Below are 25,539 nucleotides of genomic sequence, written 5' to 3'. Positions count from 1 at the left end.
GGAAATTGAAGCTATGGGATGTACCAGCTTTTGAGACTGGAAGAGGCAAGCATTGAGCACTGCAAAGAAGTCATCTTGACAGTTGAAAATTGAGATAGATATGATTGAGACAGAGCCTTACTGTCTATTACCTTAATATTATCTCTGTCTTTTTATCTTACTTTTTTTTCTGGAGCTCAGAAGTATGAGATGCACAGAAGCTGCACTGTAACTTTGTTGTCCAGAATGCAAGCACACATGTGATGGTGAAAATGATTTATATAGGTAGTGTTTGCTTAAAAAAAAATGAGAACCACACTTGTTGTGATAGAAAGGAATCTAAATTAAGGACCGCGTTTGAACAAAGCATCATTTTGTACTTAAAACTACCTTGTAAAACCTAATAAAAGGATTCTTCTGTTTGTCGCTGTTCTGTAGATTTTTGATTTCATCTGTTGGAGCTTAAACAGCTGATATTACCCTGACTGTTGGGCACCAGCTGCTTAGGGAAGGCGTGGGTGTGTGACACATCTGAGCAGCTGAGATGTATGAAATGGAGGAAAGAGGTGCTTTGGGTCTACAGCAGGACTGTGTGAACCAGTGAAGGAAGGGCTCTGCATTACTGGGTGAGCTGCACTATTCTTACAGGCACTGTGTAACACAATTTCTTTCAGGAATGAGTCTAGTATCAGCTGTCAGCTATGGCTTTGCTTATTTTAATTCTGTTTTCCAGAAACTGTTAAGAACCTGATTGCAGTATTCTGATTTTAAGCATAACTTTGCATTTTATTCACGCTCCTTTGGTTTGTCCTTCTGTTATTTACACATAGCAAGTGTATCCTCCTGGAGCTTTCAGCTTGTTAGCATAAGCAAGATGAGGTCTCCTTGTTTCCCCTTCTATAATGGAGTCTTCCATCCACCTGGAAGCCCTTCCCTGCATATATTTGGGTTCAAGTCTTTTAAAAGCTGAATGACCGGAACTGCATGGAATAGAGCAGTCAGTCTCTTATGAAATGCATCGGCTTTAGTATTTGCCTACAACTAATGCAAGCATTAGTCATTTCCAAGTGATGTGCTGAGACTCGTACAGATTTTACAGGTATCATCCCAAATGATTCTTTAATGATCATTTTTTTTTTCATTCTCCTGTCTACCAGATGCTTTATTCTTCCTGTATTTTGTTGCTTTCCTCTATTTCTCAGTTATATCATTCTCCCAGTATTTGTACTGGTGTTGCATATTGAATAACTATTAGTAATCTCTTCCTAGCCTAATATTATGTTCAAAATTATGCTCCTGTATCTCTGATTTCGTCATTTCTTTATCTACTTGCATGTCTTCTGCTGGAGGCTTTTATCTCAGTCCTCACTAGTTGTGGCAGCTTATCAAGTGCTTTGTCAAGATTCATACGTCTGATGGAGACTTGTTAGTATGGGAAGTTTTAGCTCTGGGATTTGAGCTTTTCAGTGATAAATTTCCTCCAGGAGCATGGAGTTATATTGAGTTGCTTGAGCTTTTATTTCATTTCTACCATGAAGTTTCTATTCTTATCATTTTGTTATCTTTTATTACCTCTTAGTACCGTCATGCTTGCTGAACAGAGTTAAAAAGTGTGTTTAAGGGACTTTCATTTTGTTCAACACTACACACGTAGTATCCCTATTCTTACTCTGCAGAAACCTTGCTTTTCTGGTTTTAGTGCTTCCAGTGTAATAATATACTTCAGAAGGTGTAATTCAGTTTAACTTGAGAAAACCTTCTTTCAGTGTTGGATGCACATTTTGTCCTCTCCCCTATTCCATGCTGGCTTTCTGCTTAGTTGTGGGGTTTTTGTGCGTGGCCTTCTTGTTTAGCTGTAGGGTGTGTTCTGTTTTGAAACAGTTATCTCCACTTTTGCCTTTTAGCAGTCACCCAGGAAGACGATAAGTTTTTTTGCTATCTTCAGGCATGTTTCCAGCTTACCTGTGTTTATGTAGGTTCTGTGGACTTTGAGAGGTCTAACGGGAAGTAATAAAGAGCAGTGGCTTCGGGGGCAAGAGGAGGTCATGCATTTCTCTTGAAGTCAAGAGAGTTAAAAGCTTGGTGGGTCGCTCAAACTGCCTTGGATTTTTCCCCTCTGCAGTACCTCTAATGTCTTGTTACTGCCATTCGGTCTCATGCTGCTTCCAGAATCTTTCCTGTTGTGGAGCAGACAACATACAGCAAATAAGTGGGGTTTCTTTACTCTTAGGTAATATGTTCCTGTGCCAACACGGCCCTTACGTATGCAGGTCTTCTAGGCATACTGAGGTGCGTGCGTACCAAACTGCAGGGAAGAACAGCGTGCTCAGCCCTCATCCCGATGGCAGGTGGTGTGAGTTCTGGTATACCATGGTGACCATCGTGCCTGTGTGCCAGTGTACTTTGTCTTCCTTACGCAACCCTCCCCGGCGCCTGCGTGCCCCTAGGCTGACTTGAACCACTTCCAAGCAGAGCGAACTTGGGTGTGCAGCAACTTGTGTGCAGCTGGGGTCACGCAGCACCACCGTACAGCACAACATCAGGAACTTGCAGCTGCCGGCTTGGTACAGACCCACAAGAGGTGTGCTGGGCATGCAAGGCGTTCATGCTGCAGCTTGGGGCACCGCTATTCTCTGTGTTGCGTCCTGGTCCAGGTGCAACCCCAGTGAGTGACAGCATCTGTATGGTGATCTGATGGGAACTGTCATCTATGTCCCTCTCAATAAAGGAAAGACTAAAAGGTATTGCACGAATATGTACTTCGTAAAGATCAAGGCAAAAGTACTGGCATTAAAATAGCAGTATCTGAACTGTTGCATGTTTTTAGTGTTGGATTTCTGTTGGTTGGGCTGTTTGTGACCTAGCAAAGAGTTATTTCAAATGGCTCCACGGGAGTTGGGGGAACACTCAGGAACTCAACACATAAAACCACAAGCACACCTAGGTGTGCATGTAAGGTGGAAAGTTGTGTGCAGAAGGCGCAATTGCAATAGAGGCTCTTGTAGCTATGTACGGTAAAAAGTATAGATTAATTGGCGCTCTCTGTATTTCTCAAGTTCTAATCAAAAGGGTAGTGAGGCATCCAAGTTGCTGAAGTGGTTCCACAAAGTGATTCCAGACAGAAGGATGTGACTTGGAACACAGGAGATGAAAGTTTCTGTCTTGTGCTCAGTGGTTAAAATTGCTGTTAATTTAGAAAGTGCCAAGCAATGCTGGGGGGAAAAAAACAATCAATCAAAAAACCAATTCCTGCTAAGAATCTAAGGGCTCAGATCCAGAATTGGAATACATTTGGTGTCTGCAAGGTTTTATTGAAGCGTCTTGAGGGCACAGTATGGAATAGCTAAATCTAGTTAGGCTGTGCTGTGTGTATGGGAACTTGAAAACTGCAAAGCCCAATATGTTTCTGTTCCTTGTTTTCTGTTCCTAGCTTTTTTTTTTTTTTTAATCAAAATACCAGTGAGTTTCCATGAGCTCAGGAGCTTGACTGCATCTTGAAACAGGTCTTTTGGTCTTACAGTTCTTTGGTACCAAGTCCTTGGTAGTGGCTTTGCACTCTTAGTTGATGGTAATCCATACAGGCACTTCTTTCTTTCATTGGGATTAGCAAACAAAAGAAATGACATTTTGTACAGACCTTAGGAATAATAGCAAAGGGGAAGTTGGTCATCATAACTCTCGAGCTGTCCACTAAATCACACTGGCTGTGCTTCCTCAAAGCTTTTCACGGTTCTGGATGTTGACCTTAGCAGGTGTTTTTAATGTAATTTTAGGATCATATTTTAAAATGTTGTTTATAGAGTGTGTTTTGCAAAACATACTGTGCAAAGTACAGTTAGAATTTGACCAGTGCTGAGACAAGAATATCCCTGGATTCCGCACTGGAAAGGATTTGAGCTCAGGTGTCCTGTTGGGCATCTTCCTGTAATGGAATGGTCTCCAAATACTGCCTTGGGTGAAGGAAAACTGAAAGCTGTGCCTGCTTAGCCTAGACATTTTTGTTCTCTGGTTATGACAAATCTTTTTTTTTCAGTATTTTTGGGTTGCTTTTTACTGTATGGCATACATGGCATGAAGAGATAGGAAGGGTACTGTGTAGGGCATCCAACAGCCCAGCTTTCAGCCTGGCTTAAATGCATGTCTCCTATTTCATGCTGCCTATAAAACTTTCAGTTCCACATTAATGAATGCCTTGGTGTTCAGAAAGGCATTTAAACTGAAGAGGAGAAAAACTGGAAGTTCAATTTAATGTAATTCAGTTTTTCTAATCAGATATACTGGGCACACTCTGACAACAGCGACACCCACTGCTGCAGCATGGCAGCATTTGTTTGTTTCACACTGGTGTCGATCGCTTTCTGCTAGCGCTGTTTGTTGCTTATTGTGGTGGTGAGCAGAAGGTGCATACCAACCAAAATACTTGGTTATTCCGCTGCTAGGATTTTTATTTGCCTTGAATGAGATACTGACCAAAACTGTTGTCACAACTCTATTGTTACGGAAAGAGTATGGTGCTCTCAGATTCAGTACAGCTTTCCTAAGCACGCTTTGCTAATGTTGTGAGTTCTGGAACTTTGCAGTTGGTAAATGCTGGTTTCTAGCACCTCAGAGCTAATTCTGCCCCTCCGCTATGTATTCACAGAGTGGGAAGAGGTATTTGTAAATGTATTCAAAGGTAATGTTGTTAGGTAGCAATGGGCACACAATCAAGATTGCACGGACACCTTTTGATGATACAGCCTAGTAGACAAATGTTTTATTTTTGTGATCCCAGCCTCTTTTTAATGCAGGGGTTTCTAAGTGATTTTCTTATTTTTTTTATATATGCTTATGCACCTCATGGTTCTAGCAGTCCTGCAGGAGTCTCAAAATCTGAGCTTCCATGTATTCTTATTACACAAACCACAAAAGGAGTTTTAGTAGCAGGAGACGAGATGGGCCACTGAATCCAGTGCTGGCTGTGACTTGGTGAGCCTGGCCCAGCGCAGGACAGCAGGAGGAAGGCAGGCTGGCTGCTGGAGCTAAGGGCTCTGTCTGGGCATGAGGTACGTTTTCCATTCCTGCATCCCTTGCAGATGGAGGAGCTTGAGATGGAGAGGGAAACAATCCACTGACCAACCTAGCTTGGGGTAGCTGAGGCAACTGAAGAGGGAAGAGCAGTCTGTTTTCCTAAAGTGCGTATGGTTGCTCTCTGCATGCCTGCCTGGTGGCACTTGTCATTATGGTGTCTGACTTCAACCATGCTTGGTCAGGAGACACAGTTCCTACAGACTCCAATGTAATCAGTAACTGCATAGAAAAGCAGAACAGATCGGTGTGCACCACCGCTGTACCCTCTGGCTGCCCACTGGAAAGGCTCTCTCCTCATTTCCATGCTCCCCTGTTGTGTTTCCCTTGCTGGTAGGTGGAAGCAGGCAGCACTGTGCTATGTGCTCGTCCATCTGGTGCTCAGGGTGGGTGGGCAGGCGCAACCAAAACCCCAACAACTTAGGATACCGACAGGAAGCGGGAGGCGTCGTGTTAAGGGAGCAAAGGGAAAGCCTGAGAAAGCTGCATTAGGAAATGGGGGGAGAGGAGGGAAGGCTGTGAGAGCCAGTCTGAGCGTGTGTGGGTTGTATGAGACTGATCATCAGGAAACTGGGCTTCAGCCCTGCTGCTGCTGGAGGAATTAGTTCTCTAGCTTGTCTGAGGTGCTCTGCCAACCCCGTAGCCTTCTATAATATGCACTGTTTCTTTAAAAGTACCAGTTATGCTGTGTCACAACAAAAGCAGGTAGCGTGCTCCAACTCCATTGACCGAACAAAGAAAATTGGTTTTGTTCTGGCTGAGACAGGCTGAGGGAGTTGGGGTTCTTCAGCCTGGAGAAGCTCCAGGGAGACCTCCCAGCGGCCTGGAGGGGGCTGCAGGGAACCTGGGGAGGGACTCTGTCAGGGAACCTAGGGATAGGACATGGGGGAATGGCTTTAAACTGTAAGTGGGTAGGTTTTGATTAGATATAAGGAGGAAATTCTTTACTGTTAGGGTGGTGAGGCCCTGGCCCAGACTACCCAGAGGAGCTGTGGCTGCCCCATCCCTGGCAATGCCCGAGGCCAGGCTGGAGGGGGCTGGGGGCAGCCTGGGCTGGTGGGACGGGTCCCTGCCTGTGGCAGGAGAGGTGGAACTGGGTGGGCTTCAAGGTCCCTTCCAACCCAGACCATTCCGTGGTTCTCTGATTCCATGAAAAATTAGCTTTTGCTTTTCCTTGGTTAGAAACGCTTCTTCCCAGTTCTTCTTTACCCCCAGGGAAAGGGAACAGAAGTATCTGTGAGACAAGGGTGTAGTCCTTTGCTTAAGATTGGTTTTGCATGATACATTTATAGGCTGTGTGCTATGATGACATTGTGCAAACTGTCAATTTTCCTTATAATGAGTGATTAAAAACAGGAGTTAAAGGTTAGTTTTTCAGTAGAGAATAAGATTAAGCTGGGACAACCGGTAGTGTTTTGGACATGTGGAGAGCCTGAAAGTGATTTTGGAGAACTTGTATCTCTGTCCTCTGCTGTCACAGGATAAAAGAAAACTATGACATGTTTTAGAAACCATTTCTTTGCTTTTCTGTTCAGTAAATGGAAAGGGTATGGGAAAGAAGCATGGGGGAGCTAGAACTATGCCATGTGAGATGGTCTGACAGGTAAGTCGGATAGGAAAAGAAGACAATAACAAAAACAGAGTTTGCAAGCCAAAGAGCAGGTTTTTTTTTCCCCTTCCTTATGGACTGCACTTAGAATTTAGCTGGTATTTTTAATGGAGGTAACATAACCTTAATTACCGCGTATGGGCTGGGAGTATAAGGTTAGAGTGGCGTGTAGTGTTTTCTGTGTTGTGAATGAGATCAGCCCCATCAAAGTTGCTTAAACAAAACCCAAGACCCTAGCGTGTGTGTGGCTGTTCTGAGCTGTGGAAGTGTAGCTCAGTGTAGGTCAGACAAGGACTACTGCTACCCAAAAATACCTAGCAGCTGTAGTGTTTGGCTGGAATTCGCAATTGGTTCTCTGTTTCAGTTGACCTCCTATGTGTATTGCATTCTTACAATGACATTTTAAAGTTATTGCTTTGATTTTATTATTAAAAATTTCAGCTTCTTGCCTTCCAGGCTTGTTTGTCTGATATAGCTGTTTTGTCTCACTTGGAGACGGAGGTTTTCAGATGATTTTGTTTCGTGATGTAGAGGTCTTAAATATGTGATGCAGTATTACTTTTTTTTTTTTTTTTTGGCATACCATATTGCTTAGCTACCCGTCACTTAACTTTGCCATTTATTTGCAGCCTGTGTAATAGTCCTGGAGTCAAACTACAAACCCAAAGTGAAATTCATAAATAACAGGTTCAGGAGCAGTCACTCATTATGAACATACACCTATGAAAACTGATGTGTAATCCTTCTCACACTAGAGGGCACTAGCATCTCATGAAATTTAAGCCCAAGCCAATTTTTGTTCTGTCTGTTACACGTATATTGTATAGCCTTACTCTTTTTGTGTAGTGTATGCCAAAGACTTCCATTTCTTCACGGCCTTTTCTCTGGAGAAATGAAAACTAAAAGCATCCTTGCAAGGGTGCATCAAAAGTTAGTGTGTGGGATTTTGCTGTGTGCATGGACGTGCTTGTTTTTTCCAATCGATAGCTTGGGTATCTTGTGGACAAAAAGGTAAATTCCACTTGTATTCTTAAATTGTGATATTATTAATGTGATAATTTTCGATTAAAGCTGATGAATAGGTGTTTAAGTTAAGGAATCATTGGTTAACTTCTTAGAGAAGCTGTGTAGTAGAGTTAACATCTGTAGTGTACTTCTATAAAGTTTGATATCAAAGGAAAAGAATCATATGTGAACTGTGCTGCAGGCCAAGCTTTGTTGGGGTTAATGCATATGTTTACATGTTGATACCTGGTACATAGAAAAGAGTATAGAAAAGAATACGAAGGCCTATGCTAGCAGTGAGAAGCTGATTGCCATGAAACCTTCAATTGTTCCATACACATTAAGCAAGTAATTGTGGAATATGCATCTGAGGCTACAGCACATTGAGGTCCAAACATTTTGGGAGTTCTTTATTTTTTTTATTTTTTTTCCAATGATGAATCTTGTTTGAAACACTTGAACAAACTGTCTTCTGATCGACTTTTTGTTCTTGTAGGAATGATCATTCAGTTGCCTTGGAGATGATCCTTCTGCTGTAAATGTAGGGACGAGGACTAATGGTGTGGGCAGTATGGATCTAATGAACGGGCAGTCAAGCAGTGTTAATATCGCAGCTACTGCTTCAGAGGTAAGGATTCTAAAACTCAGTAGATACTGAAAATCATAAATACTCAGTTCTTTAAATGCACCAAAAAGTAATATTTTCTTTTAACAGGTCTAGCACAGGAAATTCATGTATAAATGGATGCATGGGTTTTATGTGCCCCAGTTCAGATGTGAATAGAGTTCTGACCTTTGTATACCAACAGAAAGCATGAACTAGCATTTACAGCCTTGCCATAGCCAGTAACTGCCTTTTTTGTGCTCTCTTCCGTCACATCTAGACAAGGAAGCTTTTCTTTTCAAGTTTTAACAATAATAGATGCTCTTAGTGCACTAAGCTGGGCTGGCAAGGCCTGTGGGAAATGTTCTCGCATTTGACAGGTAGTGTGTGTGTGTTGGGGCAGTCTGTCAGTGATTTTTCGTATTTTGAAGTTAATGTAATTTTCCATTTGCCATCTACTTACTAAATGAGTGGGGGGGAGGTAAGTACCGAAGGTTTTGAGTTTTTTTTTTTTTTGCCAGTGAGGATCTGTTTGAGAGTCTTAGCACTGATAGAGGGCTTGCAAGGTCTGTTTTTTCAAAACTCTTGCAAATCACTCCCTCAAGTATTGTTTTTTAATGCCTTGTACTATTGGGATGAAGGGAACTTAAAATCCGCCCTCAGTGTATTATGAGTAATATTTCCAGACGCAGTGTTTCTTTTTAGGTTGGCATGCCTTGGCTTGTACAGATGTACAATAAGAACCCAAGCTTTCTGCTTTGAAAGACAGTTACTTTATTGCTCATCAGTATTTTTAGTTTTTTTGTCAAACTGCAAATACGTTTTTACCATAGTAGACTTCATTTTGTCCTTTCCCCCTTTTTTATTTAAAAGACAATGTTCATGAACACTGCAAATGAGAGTGATATAAGCCACAAAGTCCTGAAAAAGGTTTATTTTTTGAAAGAATATTTGAACCTTAAAGATGTTTATTTTATATGTGTATTACTAATCTGTTTTAATAGTAGGACTGCATGTGTGCTGTGCACTTGCACGTGTGTATGAGAATGGAAAGTAGTCCAAACAAGGTGAGAGGAAAAGTGTTGTGTGATTAAAAAGAATCAAATAATCTCCACCAATTTCTCAAGTATTGTAATTCCCTTATTATGAATTATTGAATGGCCACTTGTTGGCATGTAATTGAAAAGCTTTTGTAGAGGAAAGCTCTCATTTTACTCAACAGTAGTTGAGTGTTCACATGTTGTCTGATTAAAAAAAATAAGTAAAATACATTTAAAATGTTGGGATTAGGAGCGTAATAAAGATTGGCAATGTTACATAAATCTGCTTTCAGCAGTTTTTTTTTTTGTTTTTTTTTTCCCGTTGTTTTTTTACTAACTGGGAAATGTTTCTGAAAATGTAGTACAATGGTTACTGCAAACACACATCTGTTTTGGAGTTTTTGGTGGTGTTCCCAAAGCCAGGTTTTTCAGAGAGATGGTACTGTTAGAAGAAGCTCACTAAAACTGGACATTAAATGAGCATGAGTATTCTTTATCTGTTTTTGCAACAAAAATGCTTAAAAATGGGCAATAGTTGAATTTCAGCTGGCTGAACTCTCAAGGAGTTCAAATGCTCTTGTAGTGACTGGGAAGCCAAAGTCAAAATAAATAGTATAGCCATAAAATGAGTGAGGTTTTCAGAAGACATTTGAACAGGAGAACTGTTTGCCAGCATTGGTGACAGTGTGCTGTCTATCTCCCCTCCTGTGTTGGCATCAGCAGACGTGATGCAGGATGTTACTGGAGGTACAGTGAAAATGGCTTCCACGAGAAGTGGTCTGGTGAAAATGCTCGTTTGTATGCATGTTGTGCATATGACCCATACCTGTGATATTAAGCTTAGAACATTGACAGTCCCTCTAATTTTACTGCTAGAATGTTCCTTCATTATGTGGGTCGAAGTCTATTCTTCTCAGCTTTCTAGGAGGTACACCCCTGCGATACCTCCTAGCAGGCGTTAGAGTGGCTAAGGATGTATTGGTCTCCAACATAAGGTTGGTTTGTGGTTTGTGTTCAGTGTGCTTTGCTACAGTGGAGTTGGAGCTCCCAGCAAGGGCATGAGTGCTCTGTGCATCACTGTTTGATCTGTCTCTCTCAAAAGTCTCCAACACAAAGTATTAGCAAATCTGATGGGGGAGCTCTGTTAGCACTTAGGTCCAGGCTATGCTGTTGCTGAAGCTTATAGGTGTTACGCTGTACTGAAGGCAAGCATACTGGCTGCTGAAGAAGCGTTAAAAGCTCATACAGTTACTGACTGTACTACCTGTGGTCCCTCGTGATGCTTTTTGTTCATGTCTCATCTCATGTCTTCCTCTTAGTCAAGAGTTTGCTTTATACCAGGTTTCAGAAAGTGAGAAAAAAATAAGAAAAAAAAAATGCTTAGCCTTTCAGGTCTTCACAGGAGAGTGTGGGGCAGAAATACTGCATGCTCTGTGCATATTTCTGAGTTAGATACATCTGGGGCTCAAATGTGAGATGTACACCTGGATATGACATCTCAACCTCCATGTGAAAAATGTGTGAACAGAATCATTGGTATACCCAATGGAAGTGATTATTTGTAACGTAGATGTGTTGTTTTCATATTGAACTAAGTGTTAATTTTTGAACAATATTTGTATTTTTGCAAGGAAGCAAATATCTGTATGTTCTAGATACAGATTCATAGAATAATCTAGGTTGGATCTGGTATCTCTGCCAGATTTGAGTTACTACCATTTAAAAAAAACCAAACAACTAATTGTTATACTAAGCTTCTTAAATGCAGATGCATTCTTTTGGGGCAGACCTTGTATTTTTTTTCCTCATTAGTGATTTTTTCTGTAGTTCAGATTTTGATTCTTGGTGTTAACTTTTTCTCAACAAAACTGAAATTTAATTACATCTTGAAATACATAAGGGTTGTGTATCGAGAACTGCTTTTGAAGTCTGTTGAAATCAGATTGGGAGTCTTTGAATCAAGTGATCTTTGTTGGGAGACAGTAATTCCTGTGGCTTTTTTAATTGTTAATTTGCCTAATAGAAAAAAAATGTGATGTTTGAAAAGAAATTTTGACTTCGGCAGTGTAAAAAGATGACAAAACCAAAATATCATCGGTAGTTTTGTTTGTTTTTGCAGAAGAGTAGCAGTTCTGAATCTTTGAGTGACAAAGGTTCAGCTGAACTGAAGAAGAGCTTTGATGCAGTGGTATTTGATGTTCTGAAGGTTACACCAGAAGAATATGCCGTAAGTAATTTTTGTTAGTTGGTGTGTAATTTTTTCAATTTTCCCTACCCTTATCCATTCCTATGTGTTTTGCAACTAATTTCCACCATTCTTGGGTTTCAAAAATGGTTCCTGTCCTGTTCTTCATTGTCTATATTCTGGTTAATGTTGAGTAGTCTTTTGGGGCTATGCTCTCCAACCATTTTTCACGTTATTGTGTGCAATGTAGACCAAAGATCCTTAAATCTGTACGGCACACCTTAATTCTGAGATGTGCATAGTAGCTGCAAGGATATACTCGATCTGAACTTGTTTTCTCTTTCTGGAGGTGTTTAATCCTTTTGATGGTTTGTTTATTTATGCTGATTGGTTTAATGAAGGTACAGATTCCTGTTTTTTAATACAGCTATTCCTGCATAATGCTCAGCCAGTGTCAGACACTGGCAGATGGTACATGAACGTCCCAGCTGAAGTCAGTGTCTGATGACATTTAGTGGGGCTAGAAAATTTTCGCTCTTGTTATTACAGAATAGTCCTGTATTAAAATAAGAAGTGGTGCCTTAAAAGCTGTTTATAATCTTTAGTAGGGAATTCACCTTTTTTTTTTTTAAAAAAGAGTTTTTTTTTAAAAAAGAGTTTTTTTTTAAAAAAAAAAAAAAAAAAAAAAAACTTTCCAGAGAAAAACTCTTATGACTGGCTTGTATACAGACTGTCTGGGTGGTGTTTTGGTTATGTTACAGAAGGCCCACATAACATTTGGTTGAGTGTTGTTGTTTCAAGTCTTCTGTAAAACAGCATTGGTAGTAGTTCTATTGCACACCTGTTGGCTGTGAGTCAGTATTGTAGGTTCTCAGGATGAATCTCTTAGTCCATGACAGTAGGGAAATATTTAAGCTTAATAGTAACAAATCCACACAACTTTGTTGCTTGTAGATGTTCCTACTGGGGATAAACATAGAAAGTCAAACCTTCCAGTTAATGGTCTGTGGTAGTACATTGGTTGTAAGACTTTTGTTAGAGGTAATGGATGAATACAGAAAGTCACCTCTCAATCATGTCCTTCTCAGCCTTGGATCTTATCAAGGATTCTTAGTGCATTTATTATGATGCTTGCATTCCTCTTCAGGAGGCTGCAAAGCCCAAATCTATACGTAGGTTTAGTCATAGTCAAAGATGGGTAACTGAATTTCACCTGTTATATACTAAGAAAGTGAATTTATTTCTGGACTGTTCAGCATGCTCCAAATTTTGCTAATTCTTACATCAGTAGTGTGTGTTTTTTTTTTTTTTTTTTTAGGGGTGTAGTGGTACAGAATAATCACTTGGCTACCATCCAGAGCCAAAACCAGTGGGTGATTCTTACCCTACTTGCAGAGGTTAACAAGACAGATGGTCCCTCTATTTGAGTGATTCAAATATGTTACCAGAAAGACCGTAATCAAGCTCTGCCTGACACTGCATTTATAATTCAAGTCAATGTGTTGTCCTGAGGAGGCTATTGATGTGTGGCAGTATATATCACAAAACATCCCCTTTAAATTCATTCTGCTTTTTAAACTATTGATAACAATTTCAGTTCATTATAATGGCTAAATTTATCTCGGTGAGCACACTGAAAATTTAAAGCAGAGATTATGGAGTGGTGCCTGCACACAAACTTCTTCTTGAATAGCTGAGGGGATTTACCCCTGACTGAGGCTTCAGGCATGTGGCTCAGGCCTCCTCCTTGCTCCGTTGTCAGTGAATCACCTCCTCCATGAGAGGCTGGTCTGGGTGTTTGCCAGCCTTTCAGTTTTATCTTACATTTTCTCTGCATAAAATAAATCCGAATACTTAGGGAATTTGGGGCTAGGGACTTTAATTCCACTTGAACTCTGGTGTTCAGGCCAGAATAGCTACAAGTTCCTTTGAAGGGCTCTGCCTCGTAGCCAGAGGTGGCTGCTGTTGAGGAGCCAAGGAGCTCGTAGTCTGTGTGGAGCTGCTGCCACGGACTTGGACAAAATGAAAAGGTGCTTTTTTTGGCATCTCCTTTCATAGGTCTCTTGCGCTCCTAAGTGATCTCTCCTTTGCAGAAACCTTTAACTTTCGTGAGTATTCTAAATATTACCTGGTATAAATGTTATTCAATTTTAATATTTTTATTACAATCTATATTGAAATCCAGTGTTTACTGTTTTCATATCAGGCCTCAAACTAGGTACACTTCCACTTACAAATACGATTTTTTAAATTTAAACATTTCACATTATGATTATGAACATGTGATTGTAGTTTGGGTTTATGCAACCTGGTGTAATTTTGCTGTTTTCTCCAAAAGTTTCTCTCCGTAAGTTTCCCCAAAAGAAAATTATATCTTTAGTCTCAGCGTTATGGAGTATTTAATTTCAGGCCTTGTTTGCTGTTAACGGATCTGAAATATCTTACAGCATTTTAATCAGTTGAGCAAAATTTCCGGTAGTCACTGAACAACCCTTTGGCAAGATTATAGTTAATTTATTTTTTAATCATGTTTCTGTATACAGCTATACTTCCTAGTTGATATTAGTTCCTCAGGCAATCTTATCTTATTTTTTTTTTCAGTAGCACTTGCTTGATTGCTGTCTTTTTCTGGTCATTCTTGTTGAATGTTGTGGAAATAGGTAGATTTGTCAAAAACTTGGGTACCCTGGCAGAAAAACACCTTTGACTCATTACTGTTGTTTGGTTTTTTTAATTGCACATTTCCTTATTCTTCACATTCTTAGTCCTACCGTAATGGAAAAGTGTCAAATCTTCACCAGGATTTCAGTGCTGATGTGAAGACAACCAGAGTGATGCAGTATGGTCCAGCTCTTGAGAACACCAGCATCAATGAGAACGCAAAACTGTGCTAGTGAGGTTTTCATTGTAACAGTGGGTTTGTACCTCTCAGCTTAGACATGGATATGTTACCAGTTGCTTTTTCAAACTAGAAAAAGTTTGTAGCATAGTGAAAACTTCTGGTAAAACAGATGCAGTATAGACTGCTGACATCAGTGATTTACTGAAGACTGAATTCTGTAACCAGCTGTAGATGAATACTGGTTTCAAAATATATTTTTTTTCAAGTGGTGAACTGAAAAATAAGTTACAGATTAAGTACTTTGTGTGAGAGACAAGATAATGTGAAAAAGCCAGTAAAACAGCAGGAAAAGTAAGTTGCTGAACAAGAGTTAGACAGCTGTCTAATTAATTGCCAGATTGTTTTGGCTCATAGGAAAAAAGAATTTCAGTGCATAGATGCCATAAAGGTGAGAGTTAATTGATGCAGTCAACATCAACATTGGGAAGTCTCATATCTGTTGTGTTTTCATGAAAGCAGGTAACTGTACAGATTGTTGCAGTTATGCTGAGGACAGAAGAGCAAAATTCTGAATGGTATTTAGTTTAAAAGGTACTGGAAACGGGATTCCTGCTGGTGGTTTTAGTGCCAGGGTGAGACACAAAGATGCCTTCTCATCTCTTGTTGTTTCAGGGTTGTTACTTGAAAACTTAATATGTTCAGTCAGTTGGTGGGTGGGTAAGAGACGAGGGACTGCAAAAGCTATTGAGTGCTTACCAAGTCAAAGAAGTCTAACTGTAAATATTGGTGACTGTATTTTCACATTCTTGCCTTTGGCAGTCACCCACCAGGAGCATTATGCTGAAGGTGCAGTTGGTGTGCCATTTTGTGGTGGCCTGTTGTTTGGACTCTGAGCAACTTTCACATGTACTCCAACCCTTCCAGGGTTCTTTCTTGAACAGTAACAGCAGCGATTATTGTAATAAACGTGTAATATTGCACTTACACTGTTGTAAGCAACCACGTGTTGTAAGTTCTTTGTAAAGTTAAAGGGCCGTGCTGCAGCTGAAACAGGTGAGATCTTCAGGCCTAGCTGCTGCTGTTGGAAACGAATGTACAGTCTGCTATACATACACAGAAAAAGCAAAGCTCCTGGGAAGATGTATTGAATGCCTGCATGCTTCATAAACCTGGGGAAAAAGAATGCCATTCAGTGAGCATAAAGCGGGATATGTTTGTTTTCTGCGAGGGATTCTGTAGACAGCTTTCTAGCTGTAACTTATAGGAGTCTGTCTCTAAATACCTGCTTTTAGGCTGATCACTGCTCACTTCTTTATTAAACAGCTGAAAGCCACAAAGCAACTTGGTGCCAGCATTACCCACTGGTGCCTGGCCCTGCAGATGCAGCCATTCAGCGTGTTTACAGGGTAGGCAGAGCCACAGTGAATACTGGCCATTTTCTTTGAAGGGAGATCTGTGGTTTTGAGTGTCCAGGGCACAATTTGTGGGGGAGGGATATGGTAATGGGGCAGTGGCAGCAGAAAGCGGGCTGGTGAGACTGAAAGAAAAAAAAAGAATGCTTTGGGAACGTGGGCTCCAAATTAAGATGCTGGCGAACCTCAGGTTGAAGAAATATTTATTTTTTTGCTTTACGGTAAATTCTTACTCCTTAGACTGCTACTGTTTAATTATTTGACTGTTTATTACTTTTTGACTCGCGTTTCCATTTTATACTTCAGCTTAGCCACCGTGGTGTAAATATTTGAGGTAGAATTAAGGGAAGCGCAGCTGTATAAATCCATTGCTTTTTTTCCCCCACCTAGTTATCTAAGAAGGATTCTTTTATTCTTCTCCATAGTCTGAAAGAGTTACAGAGTAAGTTTGGTTAAGATGTATGCGTATTTCTCGTTGTGATTCCAGTGGAGCTTTGTCAAATGGATGTTGGAAGAAATATTGCTTATTTTGGAAACAATAAGGTCATTTTAAAATTGTGTAGATGAAACAAGGATTTTTTTCTCAGAGGCAGTCTTATGACAGTTATCGAGACACCTTTATCTGGATAAAGAGCATGAGTGTGTGTTTTGTAAATGAAGTGTGTAATGCAAGTGCAGAAACAGGTCTCAAGGTGTGTGGGGTCCAACAACTCCTTTTTTGCCACTTCCAACAGAACAAAAATAACTTAAACTGGCCCAAGGTTCCCCATAGGAGACCTTCCTCTGTCCAACAGATCCAGCATCTCCTCCACGAGTTCCTGCGCAGCTCCTGGGGCTGGCTGTCAGTGATCTGGCAAGTCTGTCCGCCGCATCTGTGAGCGGCTTGATAAAGTGCTGTACTGGGCCTAGGAGCATTTGCTTTAATAATAATAAAATAAAATCTGCTTGTATGTGTTTCCGTTAGCTTTATTTTACAGAAGAATATTAATAAGTATTTTCCCAAGGAGAGGAAGAAGCAGCGATTTCAGTGTGTGGAAGAACTATTAGTGACAGAAGTACTGGAGTGGACTTTGTGAGAAAACAAGTAGAGTTTCAGCACAGGAACTCCAATCCCCCAGCGTTCATCTTGGGCAGTAGAATTATTTTACTACAGATGCAGTGCTTAACAGAGGCTTAGCTATTTTTTCAGTGAGGGAAAAGTATTCTGGCAGCCCAGAGAGACAGTGCTAAGCCAAGTTGGAAGGCTTAAATATATTTCCTTCTAAAAATTCAGATTAAGGAGCAATTTATGAAGTGCTGCCTGAACCAACATGGCTTCAAGCAAAATCAGATTATGGCAATGTTCTTCAATAACCGAAATACAGACTTTTTTTTTTCATCTCAGACAGAAACTTAGTTTTTCTTTTCACAATGAGGGTTTCTGTCAAGGAGCTATGGGATGTGCAGTGTCCTTGTGGGGGTAGGTACATGACTGGAGAACTTGTAGTACAGTAAGCAGCCTGGTAAAGGAGCTGATGCTCACGAAGTCTAGGAACTAGAAAAGGGGGATTATAGTCTGGATCAAATGGGAGCTTTTGTACGGGAACTTGGAGAGGAGCTTGATGCAGTGGTGTTAACTGCAACTAGAAGTTCCTAAGTTACGTGGGTTTTGGAAGGAGGGTAGTCGCACATGTTCAACGAAAAGCAAGAAGGAATTTTGAGGAATACTTTAAAATTTCATTTCATTGACGTCCATACTTGTCAAAGCAGCAGCACAGTGAGGAGTGGTTCTTATTCATCTGGATGCAAAGTTTATAGAGTCATAACCTTGCCTTAGAAGAGTGGTAAATCTCTCTATATGGACCTGAAGCTATGTGGTCATTATTTTAGTATATTGAAGTACTTAGTTGTTAACAAGTCCAATATCTCAACACCCAGGAGAGCTAAAATATTTTTAAATTCTGTTGTTGAAGGGTGTCCCCAGGCAAGGTCTTTCATACAAAAACTCCTATGACAGTGCCAGGGAGGCTGGGGGGACATTATCTTCCCTCTACCATGCCTATATCGGAATTGCAAGATTCACCGTTTAATCTTAAAGATGGTTTTCTCTTGGAGGGTTCCTCAAGTGGTTGAGGATCTGGAAGGACAATAATTGTACACTTAAACAAAGCCCCTCTTCTAATCATATTCTAGAATTGTTATCAAGATCTGCAGCCAATTTAAGAAAAAATATATTCAGCTCTTTCATTGCCTGAGCAATGAAGAGCTTCTTTAATATATAGATGAAGTCAATAGCCGTATCACTTCTGAAAGGGCAGAAAATAATAAGCTGCTGCTTCATTGTCTAATCAAAATGCTTCTTTAAATCAAGGTCTTGAATTGTGCATGTGACTTTTTAATGCATGCAGCTGAAAGCTCAAACAAAAAAAAAGAAACCACAAACCAGAGGGGTTATTGTTGGCTTGTTTCATGCAACAAATCAATGTGAACAGTTGAAATTTTTAGTTTGAATATTAAACCATGGAACTACATTCAGGATAGGGAGATATCCAGGAATTTGTATTGGCTGGATTAGGGAACTGAAATGAGAAAAGTCCGTGCATTGTATCGCTTTGCTACAGAAACCAAGTTAGTGGCTTTGTTTATGGGTTTAAATTCCCCATGATTTGGTCATGGTAGAACTTTTTTATAAAGAGAGTTGAGCAAAGGTTTTCCAACAAATATCACACATTATTTTCTAGGCTTTGTCATTTCAAGTGAGATTAGAATGACGGACTTTCACTTTGCTTTATTTTTTGGCTTAGCAGTGAGCAAGCACATTTAAAAGGGTTAAAATTTAGAGAAGTGTTAGACTTCTGAATATGAATGAGTAGATTTAAAAAAAAAAACAACTTGCTTTGTCAGAGGTTTAAAAAACTCATGAGTACGCTGCTATATTTATCAACCCAAATGGTTTTGTATCCATCAGCTTAGGTGTTCAGCTAACAATTGTTTGCTGCTTTGGAGTTGTGAACAATTAAAGTGCTTGAAATCCTTAAGACGCTGCAGGCTTTCTAAGGAAAGGACCTCCATAAGGAAAGAACCTCCATAAGGGATATTTCTTGAACAAGTGGTAAAGTAAATGCTAGTGTTGTTACAGGTGGTTGTTGCTTTTAGTGAAGGCAATATAATGTGTAAACCAAATGAGCAAAAAACCTCACCTACCCATTCAGGAAAAAAAACCAACCACCAAACCATCATAATATGAAGGTGATGCAAGAAGAGACAAATCTGTTTTTTTAAACAACAACAAAAAAAAGAACCTCCCCAAAAGAAACAAAACCCCAACTCTTGCTGTATCTTTTGTTCTCAGACTTGTCTTCTGTATGTTGTGATGCTGGTAACAGTCATTTCAAATCTTTTAGTAATGAGCATTTATCCTGAAGTTTGGCATGTGTAGTTTTATTCATTTTATTTATGCGTGGTGTTAATACACCGTTCTCTATTTAAAGTACATTCATGTCTTCTGATGTCAGAGTTGTGGTGCAAGATTAAAATCAGTCTTTATCATAAATTGCTGATGTTGATCTTCAAGTAATTTGTTTAGGAATAAGCATGAAACAAATAACATTCTGACTTAGCTAAGGCAGTTCAGATTGGTCAAGAACACATTTTTTTTTCCTGGGAAGAAATAATACCATGGGTTTTAACCGTACTCTCTTCTGCTTTTGTGTGAACAATGAATTGGCTTTCTGGTTCGTTTCCATTCCAGTGTTGTAATCTTGTTTCAGTGAGGAGGATTTGCACATAAATGTTAGCAATCATTGCAATGCCAGTTTTCTTTTTTTTCTTTGTTTGGTAAGGATGTTTTAATATGTCTTATACTCAAGCTTTACTTAATTCTATTTTTTTTAAAGTGTATTAAATTTGATTAATAGTTTCAAAAAGTTTTCCAGACAGCCTGCCTCTTCTGCTTTTTAACTTGAAGTGCTTTTTAACCTGAAGTTGTTTTGATTTCACCTCACCCGACAATTTTCTAATTCATTTCTTATATTGAGAAGCACAATGCTACGTTCAGCCACATATTTACCTAAAACAATATATTTCCCAGAAGGCTTGGCATGGTTTAGCAGACAGATGTAGACTAAAGATGGAGTTCTATGAACTGGTGTTTCAGGATTGGGGTCTTGCCCTTGGAAATGAAAAATGAGTTAATTCTTGCTGTAATGTGTGGCTGCTCTATGGTCGAGGGGTTTGGGTGAGAAAAACAAATTCACTCTTTCCTTCTGTCCCCGTATCTCTTGCGTGCTCTCTGCAGGTAAGAAAGTGCAGTCCCCTGGTGCTTACGCCTGCACAGCTGCGATTACATGGTTAGGTGCTTCCCAGGGCTGTGAGAGCTTTGGTACTTCCTAGCAAATGGGAGCTTAAAATATCAGGCAAGTTTGTTCTACACAGTGGTACAGACTTTCTGGGTGCTATTTAGATAAGTCCTGGTCTCATAGTGAAGCAATTTCCTATGCATTTGAAGTTTCTCATCTTAAACTTTTAAGTAGGATTTAGGAATAATTGGATTAAATTTTAGACTGGTAACAATTTCTCCTGTGTCTGGATGAGGAGCAAGTATTCTGTATTTCTCTTTTTACTGATCCATTTAGCTAGTATCTAGACTTTGGACTCTAAGCTTGGAGGCTTGTTAGGTGTATTTTCCATCATTCTGAAAACTCTCATATCTGCAAAAAAATAAGTTTACATATTAAATGTTAAGCCTCTCAACTTTCTTAGGACAAGTCTTCTCTGAATAGCTCTTGGTTATTAGCTTCAAGTCTGTTTTAACTTTAGAAATCCGTTCACAAGATTTTTCTTGCTCCCTTCTTAAATATCGTGCTTTTGGAGAAAAATCTTAGTTCTATCTACATGTCAGATGCCATTCCCTGCCCAAGTAAAGCCATGCCTTACCCATCTGTGTCCTCAAAAGAGCCATAAACACAGATATCTCATTAAGAGGGCAGACTATTAAATTACCAAGATGAAGCTCTTTGCTTACCCAAGTACAGTGTAACATAACCAAGAACGACGTCTGTAATACACAGTAGTTTCTGATGCTCTTCGGTGGGTAATGTAAGGCTCTGGCTTTGCCCTTCACCTACGGCAGGGATTTTCAAGCGTGTTGTGGCTTTTGGCAGGGTGTTACTTCTCTCCAAGGGCTCTTGTCTTTTACCTGGTAATCTCCTTGGGTTAGGAGAAGGTGGGATTAAAACCCACCAGTATGGCCTGTGCCTGCATTAAAATCAAAAAGCAAAGCAAAGTTTATTAACCACATTTGGAATAGTTGGCGTTGTCTGACCACAATTTCACAAATTTGTCCATTTCCCTTGCCAGGAATGATTTCTTGCTCTCGGGAGTTCTTGTGGTAAACTGAAATTGCCCTTCTTGAAATCTTTTTGTCGAGATTTCTGCATTTGTGACCCTGATGATTCTTTGTTTAAAAAACAAACAAACAACTGAATGCTGAATCAGTCTCCAACTTTAGCACAAGCAGCCGTTTTTTCCCCTTCATGAGTAGGTCCCTTGCTAATAAGAGAAGGGCTTGAGTTAGGCTGCTTCTAGTTCGGAAGGCATTCTTCTGGTTTTGGCAAAAGTTTGTTTATTTTTACTGTAGTTGCTATGGGTGGAAGGGAGTAGGGAGTTTATGTTGAAGGAAAAGAGCATTTTCCTGTTTTTCTGCTCTGGGTTCAGTTAAATTCATCTGATCTAGTCTCACTTGAACACAAGTTTAGAAAAATGTTGTCTAGGTTTAAAATGTAGTTTGGAAGAAGCATCAGCTGACTAAAGTGGATTCCAGGAAAGAAAGCTTATATAAATGAAACGTGGAGAGCTTGTTACTTCAATGTACTGCAAAATAACAGAAGATTGTGTCAAGTTTGTTGGTTACAGAAATTGGGACTGATTTGTACGATTTTGTTTGTGTTTGACAGAGGTTAGACCTAAAAAGAGATGTAAATGTCATCAGATCTGCTACACAACACAAATTTCTGGCAAAACCCATCTTCTCATCTCATAAGAGCCAGGTGCATCTCTTAACACCTGCTCTCTTTCAACTACAGCACCCTAGTTAAATTTCTTCTGCAAGGCCATCTCTATTTGAGAAGCCAACCTGCTCTCCAACAGCACCATTCAATGGAAATCAGTTTTGAAGAGTCACAATGGTCTCGTTGTGTACCAAGTTTATAAATGGAAGAACCATGGTTTTCAAGGAAACAGGGAAAATAGCTAAGTAGCTTGCACCTGGTGAAACTGAATAAGGTCTCTGGATTCACTGCTAAAAGGGTTTTTTGATATCTAACTTGGGTAGCACTGGTGTTTGTGGGCTACCTTACATGCTCTTTGAAAGAGGTGATCTCTTCCTTTTGGGTTTATAGGCAAACAGCAATTCTAAACTGCTTAAAATAAGGCTCTGAATATGTTTAAAATTGCAAAAACTAGTTTTGGTCTCTTTTTGAGAGTGCCGCTTTACCTCTGTGAAAGCTAAACAGACATAGTGAAAACAAACTCGCGGATTCTGACTTGGTGGAAGTGTGATAACTGCGTTTAACTGTGGCTGTGCAACTGAAGGATTACTCGGCTTTGCTATTTAGATGGTTCAAATATGGTCCAGGTATCAACTGCAGATTTTGGGGATATTTCAATAGAGTTGTGTAACGCCTAGACTGAGAATTCAGAGTCTGAAAAGAAACTGTGCTTGGGTAACTGAAGTTAGGTCCTTATATTCTTGGATAGGTCGTTACACAGCATTTCTAAACTCAAGCTCTGGCTTGCATATATAGCTGCTCCTGAGAATAATTTCTCATAATTTATTTTATTAAATGTAAAGTTTGAAGCGCTTTGGTTTTGCAGGATGGCTGTGTGGTAAGAGCCAAAACCTCCTAAACATGCTACTAAATTAAAGTGAAATAACAACAAAGCACAATGGAACAAGTACGCTTTTTCTCTGGCTGTGCAGCAACTTAATAGGATGCAAAGTTAATTTTGAACTTAACTTCTGATTTCTTATTTCAGGGTCAGATAACACTAATGGATGTCCCTGTATTTAAAGCAATTCAACCAGAGGTGAGTAGTTCACTGGTTTTCTTTTTAAACTTAAAAAGATTACGCATAAACTCCAGAATTGCTAAGTGTGAGTATGCTCCATTAATATAAACGTTTTTTGGATTGTATAACTCTTCGGCAGATGACTTTTATAATACAAAAATATCTGGAACTAGTAGTTTGTTTGGGGAATGCTCTATTAGTATTTAAACATCTTCAACCAGTGCTAGAGATGAAGCATCCGCTTTTTAATGTTTGAATGATAAACATCTTGATTTTACAATTTTGATCAGAATGTTTTAGGTTCCAGCTCCTGATAGATCCAAAGAAAAACCAAACTAACTAATAAGCTGGGTGTTACACAGTGTGCCCAAATATGTATTCTAATTGTCTGAACTGACATTTTCTGTTACTTTTTCAAAGTATTTAACAAATAAACTACAATCCTAGCCTTGTTGCTAAGAAACTGATTGTGTTTCTCAGTATATGTAAAGGTCATGATAAGAAGGAGAAAAGAAAAATACTTATTACATGTATTACAACAGAACCACAAGCAAAGAGCAACCCCTCTAAGTACAAACAGCACCGTTTGCCCATTACATTGTCATAATGAATGCAGCAGCCTTCCTGTGCTTTTGCTGTTGGTTCTGCTTGGAGCACACATGCACACCTGTCCCACTAAAGAGTTTCAGAGGTGCTGTTTCACTTTCACAGAAGAAGGAAGGGCTTTAATATTTTCTGCAATTTCATGACCTTTGTTCAGTAATAATTTCCAAAATGCTAGAAACATTATGTAGGGCTAGTGATGCTTTTAAAAATAGCTCCATATATCACTTGTATGTTTCAGCTATGCTTTCGGTCCTGACTGTAGTTTAATTTAGCTGGTAATATAGCCATTGTTGTTTCCATACCTGGAAAATATGGAGTAGTCGTTTGTCTGTTTAATGGAGATAATAGCTGTATATGTGTGGTCTTGATGCTTGGAGGTGATGCACATGTACAGCTTATTCATGAAGTTTTTGTCAGGGCATACTTGGCTTTGTTTGTGAATAGGGGAGCAGTGTTAAGCTTACAGGTTGCGGCAACATGCACTGCCATAATGAAATGTACCCTGTGACTCAGGAAAAAGTCAGCAAATGTTGGAATGGTTGTCAGCAGTGCTTTTAGCCTCTCCAAGTGGCCAGCAGTAGATGCTTAGTGAGACAGTATGAGAAACCATGTATTTATCTATACACTGATACATCCTTCTGGCATCAGAAGCTGGAGACTTGGAGCTGCAAGGAGCATCCACATACCATGCTTAATAGCCCATGATGGGCATTTCTTCATTGACTTCTGGCTAATCCCCTTTGAACTCAATTATACGTTCAGCCTTCACGATTTACTTTTATTTATGGTGTATAATATGAAAATGCTTCCTTCACGTGAGCTGTTCATGTCATTCTGAATACAACTTGTGCTGTTCTGCTCAGTAGATAACTTCTATTTGCCTTTCCTGTGCCAGGCATCCTTTAATTGTGTTGCTGTTGTATCTTTTCTGATCTCCATTTGCAAAAGCAACTCTATTCAGTTTCTTCCTCATATAGGAGAGGAAAAGAATGCATGCCATAGTTCATTGTCCTGTGTTTCTCTGACTGCTTCATATATTTTTGTAAAAAGAAAAATGACTGTAACTACTGTTGTATTCAAGATGTGTGTGATCCATGGATGTACTGGGATAACATAGGGATGATCTGTGCTCTCTATTCTGTTTTTAAATACCTCTGCATTCCTATCTATTGCAGCCTGGCTTGAACTGATGTTTTCAGAATCTTCACAGTAACTATAATAAATTATGAATTTGTTTATCCTTATTTTGGTCTGATTAACATTTTCCTATGGACATTGTTTTGTACTTTTCAAGGTTTATTTTTATTTTTCATTGTATTGTTCACTTTGTCAGTAGTGTGGAAGTCTTTGGGCTCATCAGTCACCTTTAGATTATCATGTTTTACTGGTGGCAGGCTTTTGTTGTGTTCCTGTTCATGTGGATCACTGAAGAACATCTTGCTTTCAATAGAGACAGCTGCTGAAAAAATCTTAGTGGTGATTACTGATTGATCATTTGTCTACCCATGGATATATACTTTTTTAAAGGCTTTATTTTGGTCTGTACATGAAAATGTTTTCATGATTTATTCATGACTTAGCTTGCATGATTTCAGCAAGCTGTCTCTTCCCCCCACCCTCTTAATCTCGCCCTTCTTTTTTCCCCTAAGTCCTTCAAAGAGCTTTCCATTTGATTTCTGGCTTTTTGGGGCATCCTTAGTCCTTTTGATTGGCAGGATATGGTCACCCTGATCTTCTAGTAGGGTATCTTTTTTTAAAAGCAAAAACAAACAAAACTTTCAAGTTGATTTGCCCTTTTATCTAATTGTTTAGCAAATGCACACAGAATGTATTTAAAAGCCAAGCTTTGCTGCAGTGTTGGATGTTGTGGTTTAACCCGGCTGGCAGCTAAACACCACACAGCCGTTTGCTCACCCAACCCCCTCCCTCTCTGGGACAGGGGAGAGAAATGGGAAAGTGAAGCCTGTGGGTTAAGATAAAGACAGTTTATTAAGATAGGAAATAATAATAATAATAGTGTGTACAAAACAAGTGATGCACAATGCAGTTGCTCACCACCCACTGACCAATGCCCAGCCCAACCCCGAGCAGCCGCCCCCCCCACCCTAGCTAGCCACCCCTATATATTGTTTAGCATGACCCC

At 39.6% G+C, this 25,539-nt stretch overlaps 1 protein-coding gene across 9 annotated transcripts in view; it reads left to right on the top strand.

Moving 5' to 3' along the window:
- The window catches only part of RALGPS2 (Ral GEF with PH domain and SH3 binding motif 2), a 145,439-nt gene that overhangs the window by 38,463 nt on the left and 81,437 nt on the right, over positions 1 to 25,539 (top strand). For 4 of the 9 annotated variants that reach the window (XM_035334004.1, XM_035334002.1, XM_035333996.1 and 1 more), the window contains 3 exons: positions 8,157 to 8,288; positions 11,406 to 11,531; positions 22,758 to 22,808. In XM_035334004.1, the coding sequence (XP_035189895.1) occupies positions 8,232 to 8,288; positions 11,406 to 11,531; positions 22,758 to 22,808 (234 nt within the window). In that variant the 5' untranslated portion in view covers positions 8,157 to 8,231. Of the gene's footprint in view, positions 1 to 2,455; positions 2,721 to 6,633; positions 6,650 to 8,154; positions 8,289 to 11,405; positions 11,532 to 22,757; positions 22,809 to 25,539 lie in introns of those variants that run through there. The other 5 variants (XM_035334005.1, XM_035334003.1, XM_035333998.1 and 2 more) reach the window with 4 other exon arrangements.

Source organism: Oxyura jamaicensis, chromosome 8 (genome assembly GCF_011077185.1).
Source record: "Oxyura jamaicensis isolate SHBP4307 breed ruddy duck chromosome 8, BPBGC_Ojam_1.0, whole genome shotgun sequence".
Lineage (NCBI taxonomy): Eukaryota > Metazoa > Chordata > Aves > Anseriformes > Anatidae > Oxyura > Oxyura jamaicensis.
Note: the sequence above shows the minus strand (reverse complement) of the source record. Positions and strands in the feature narration are given on the sequence as shown.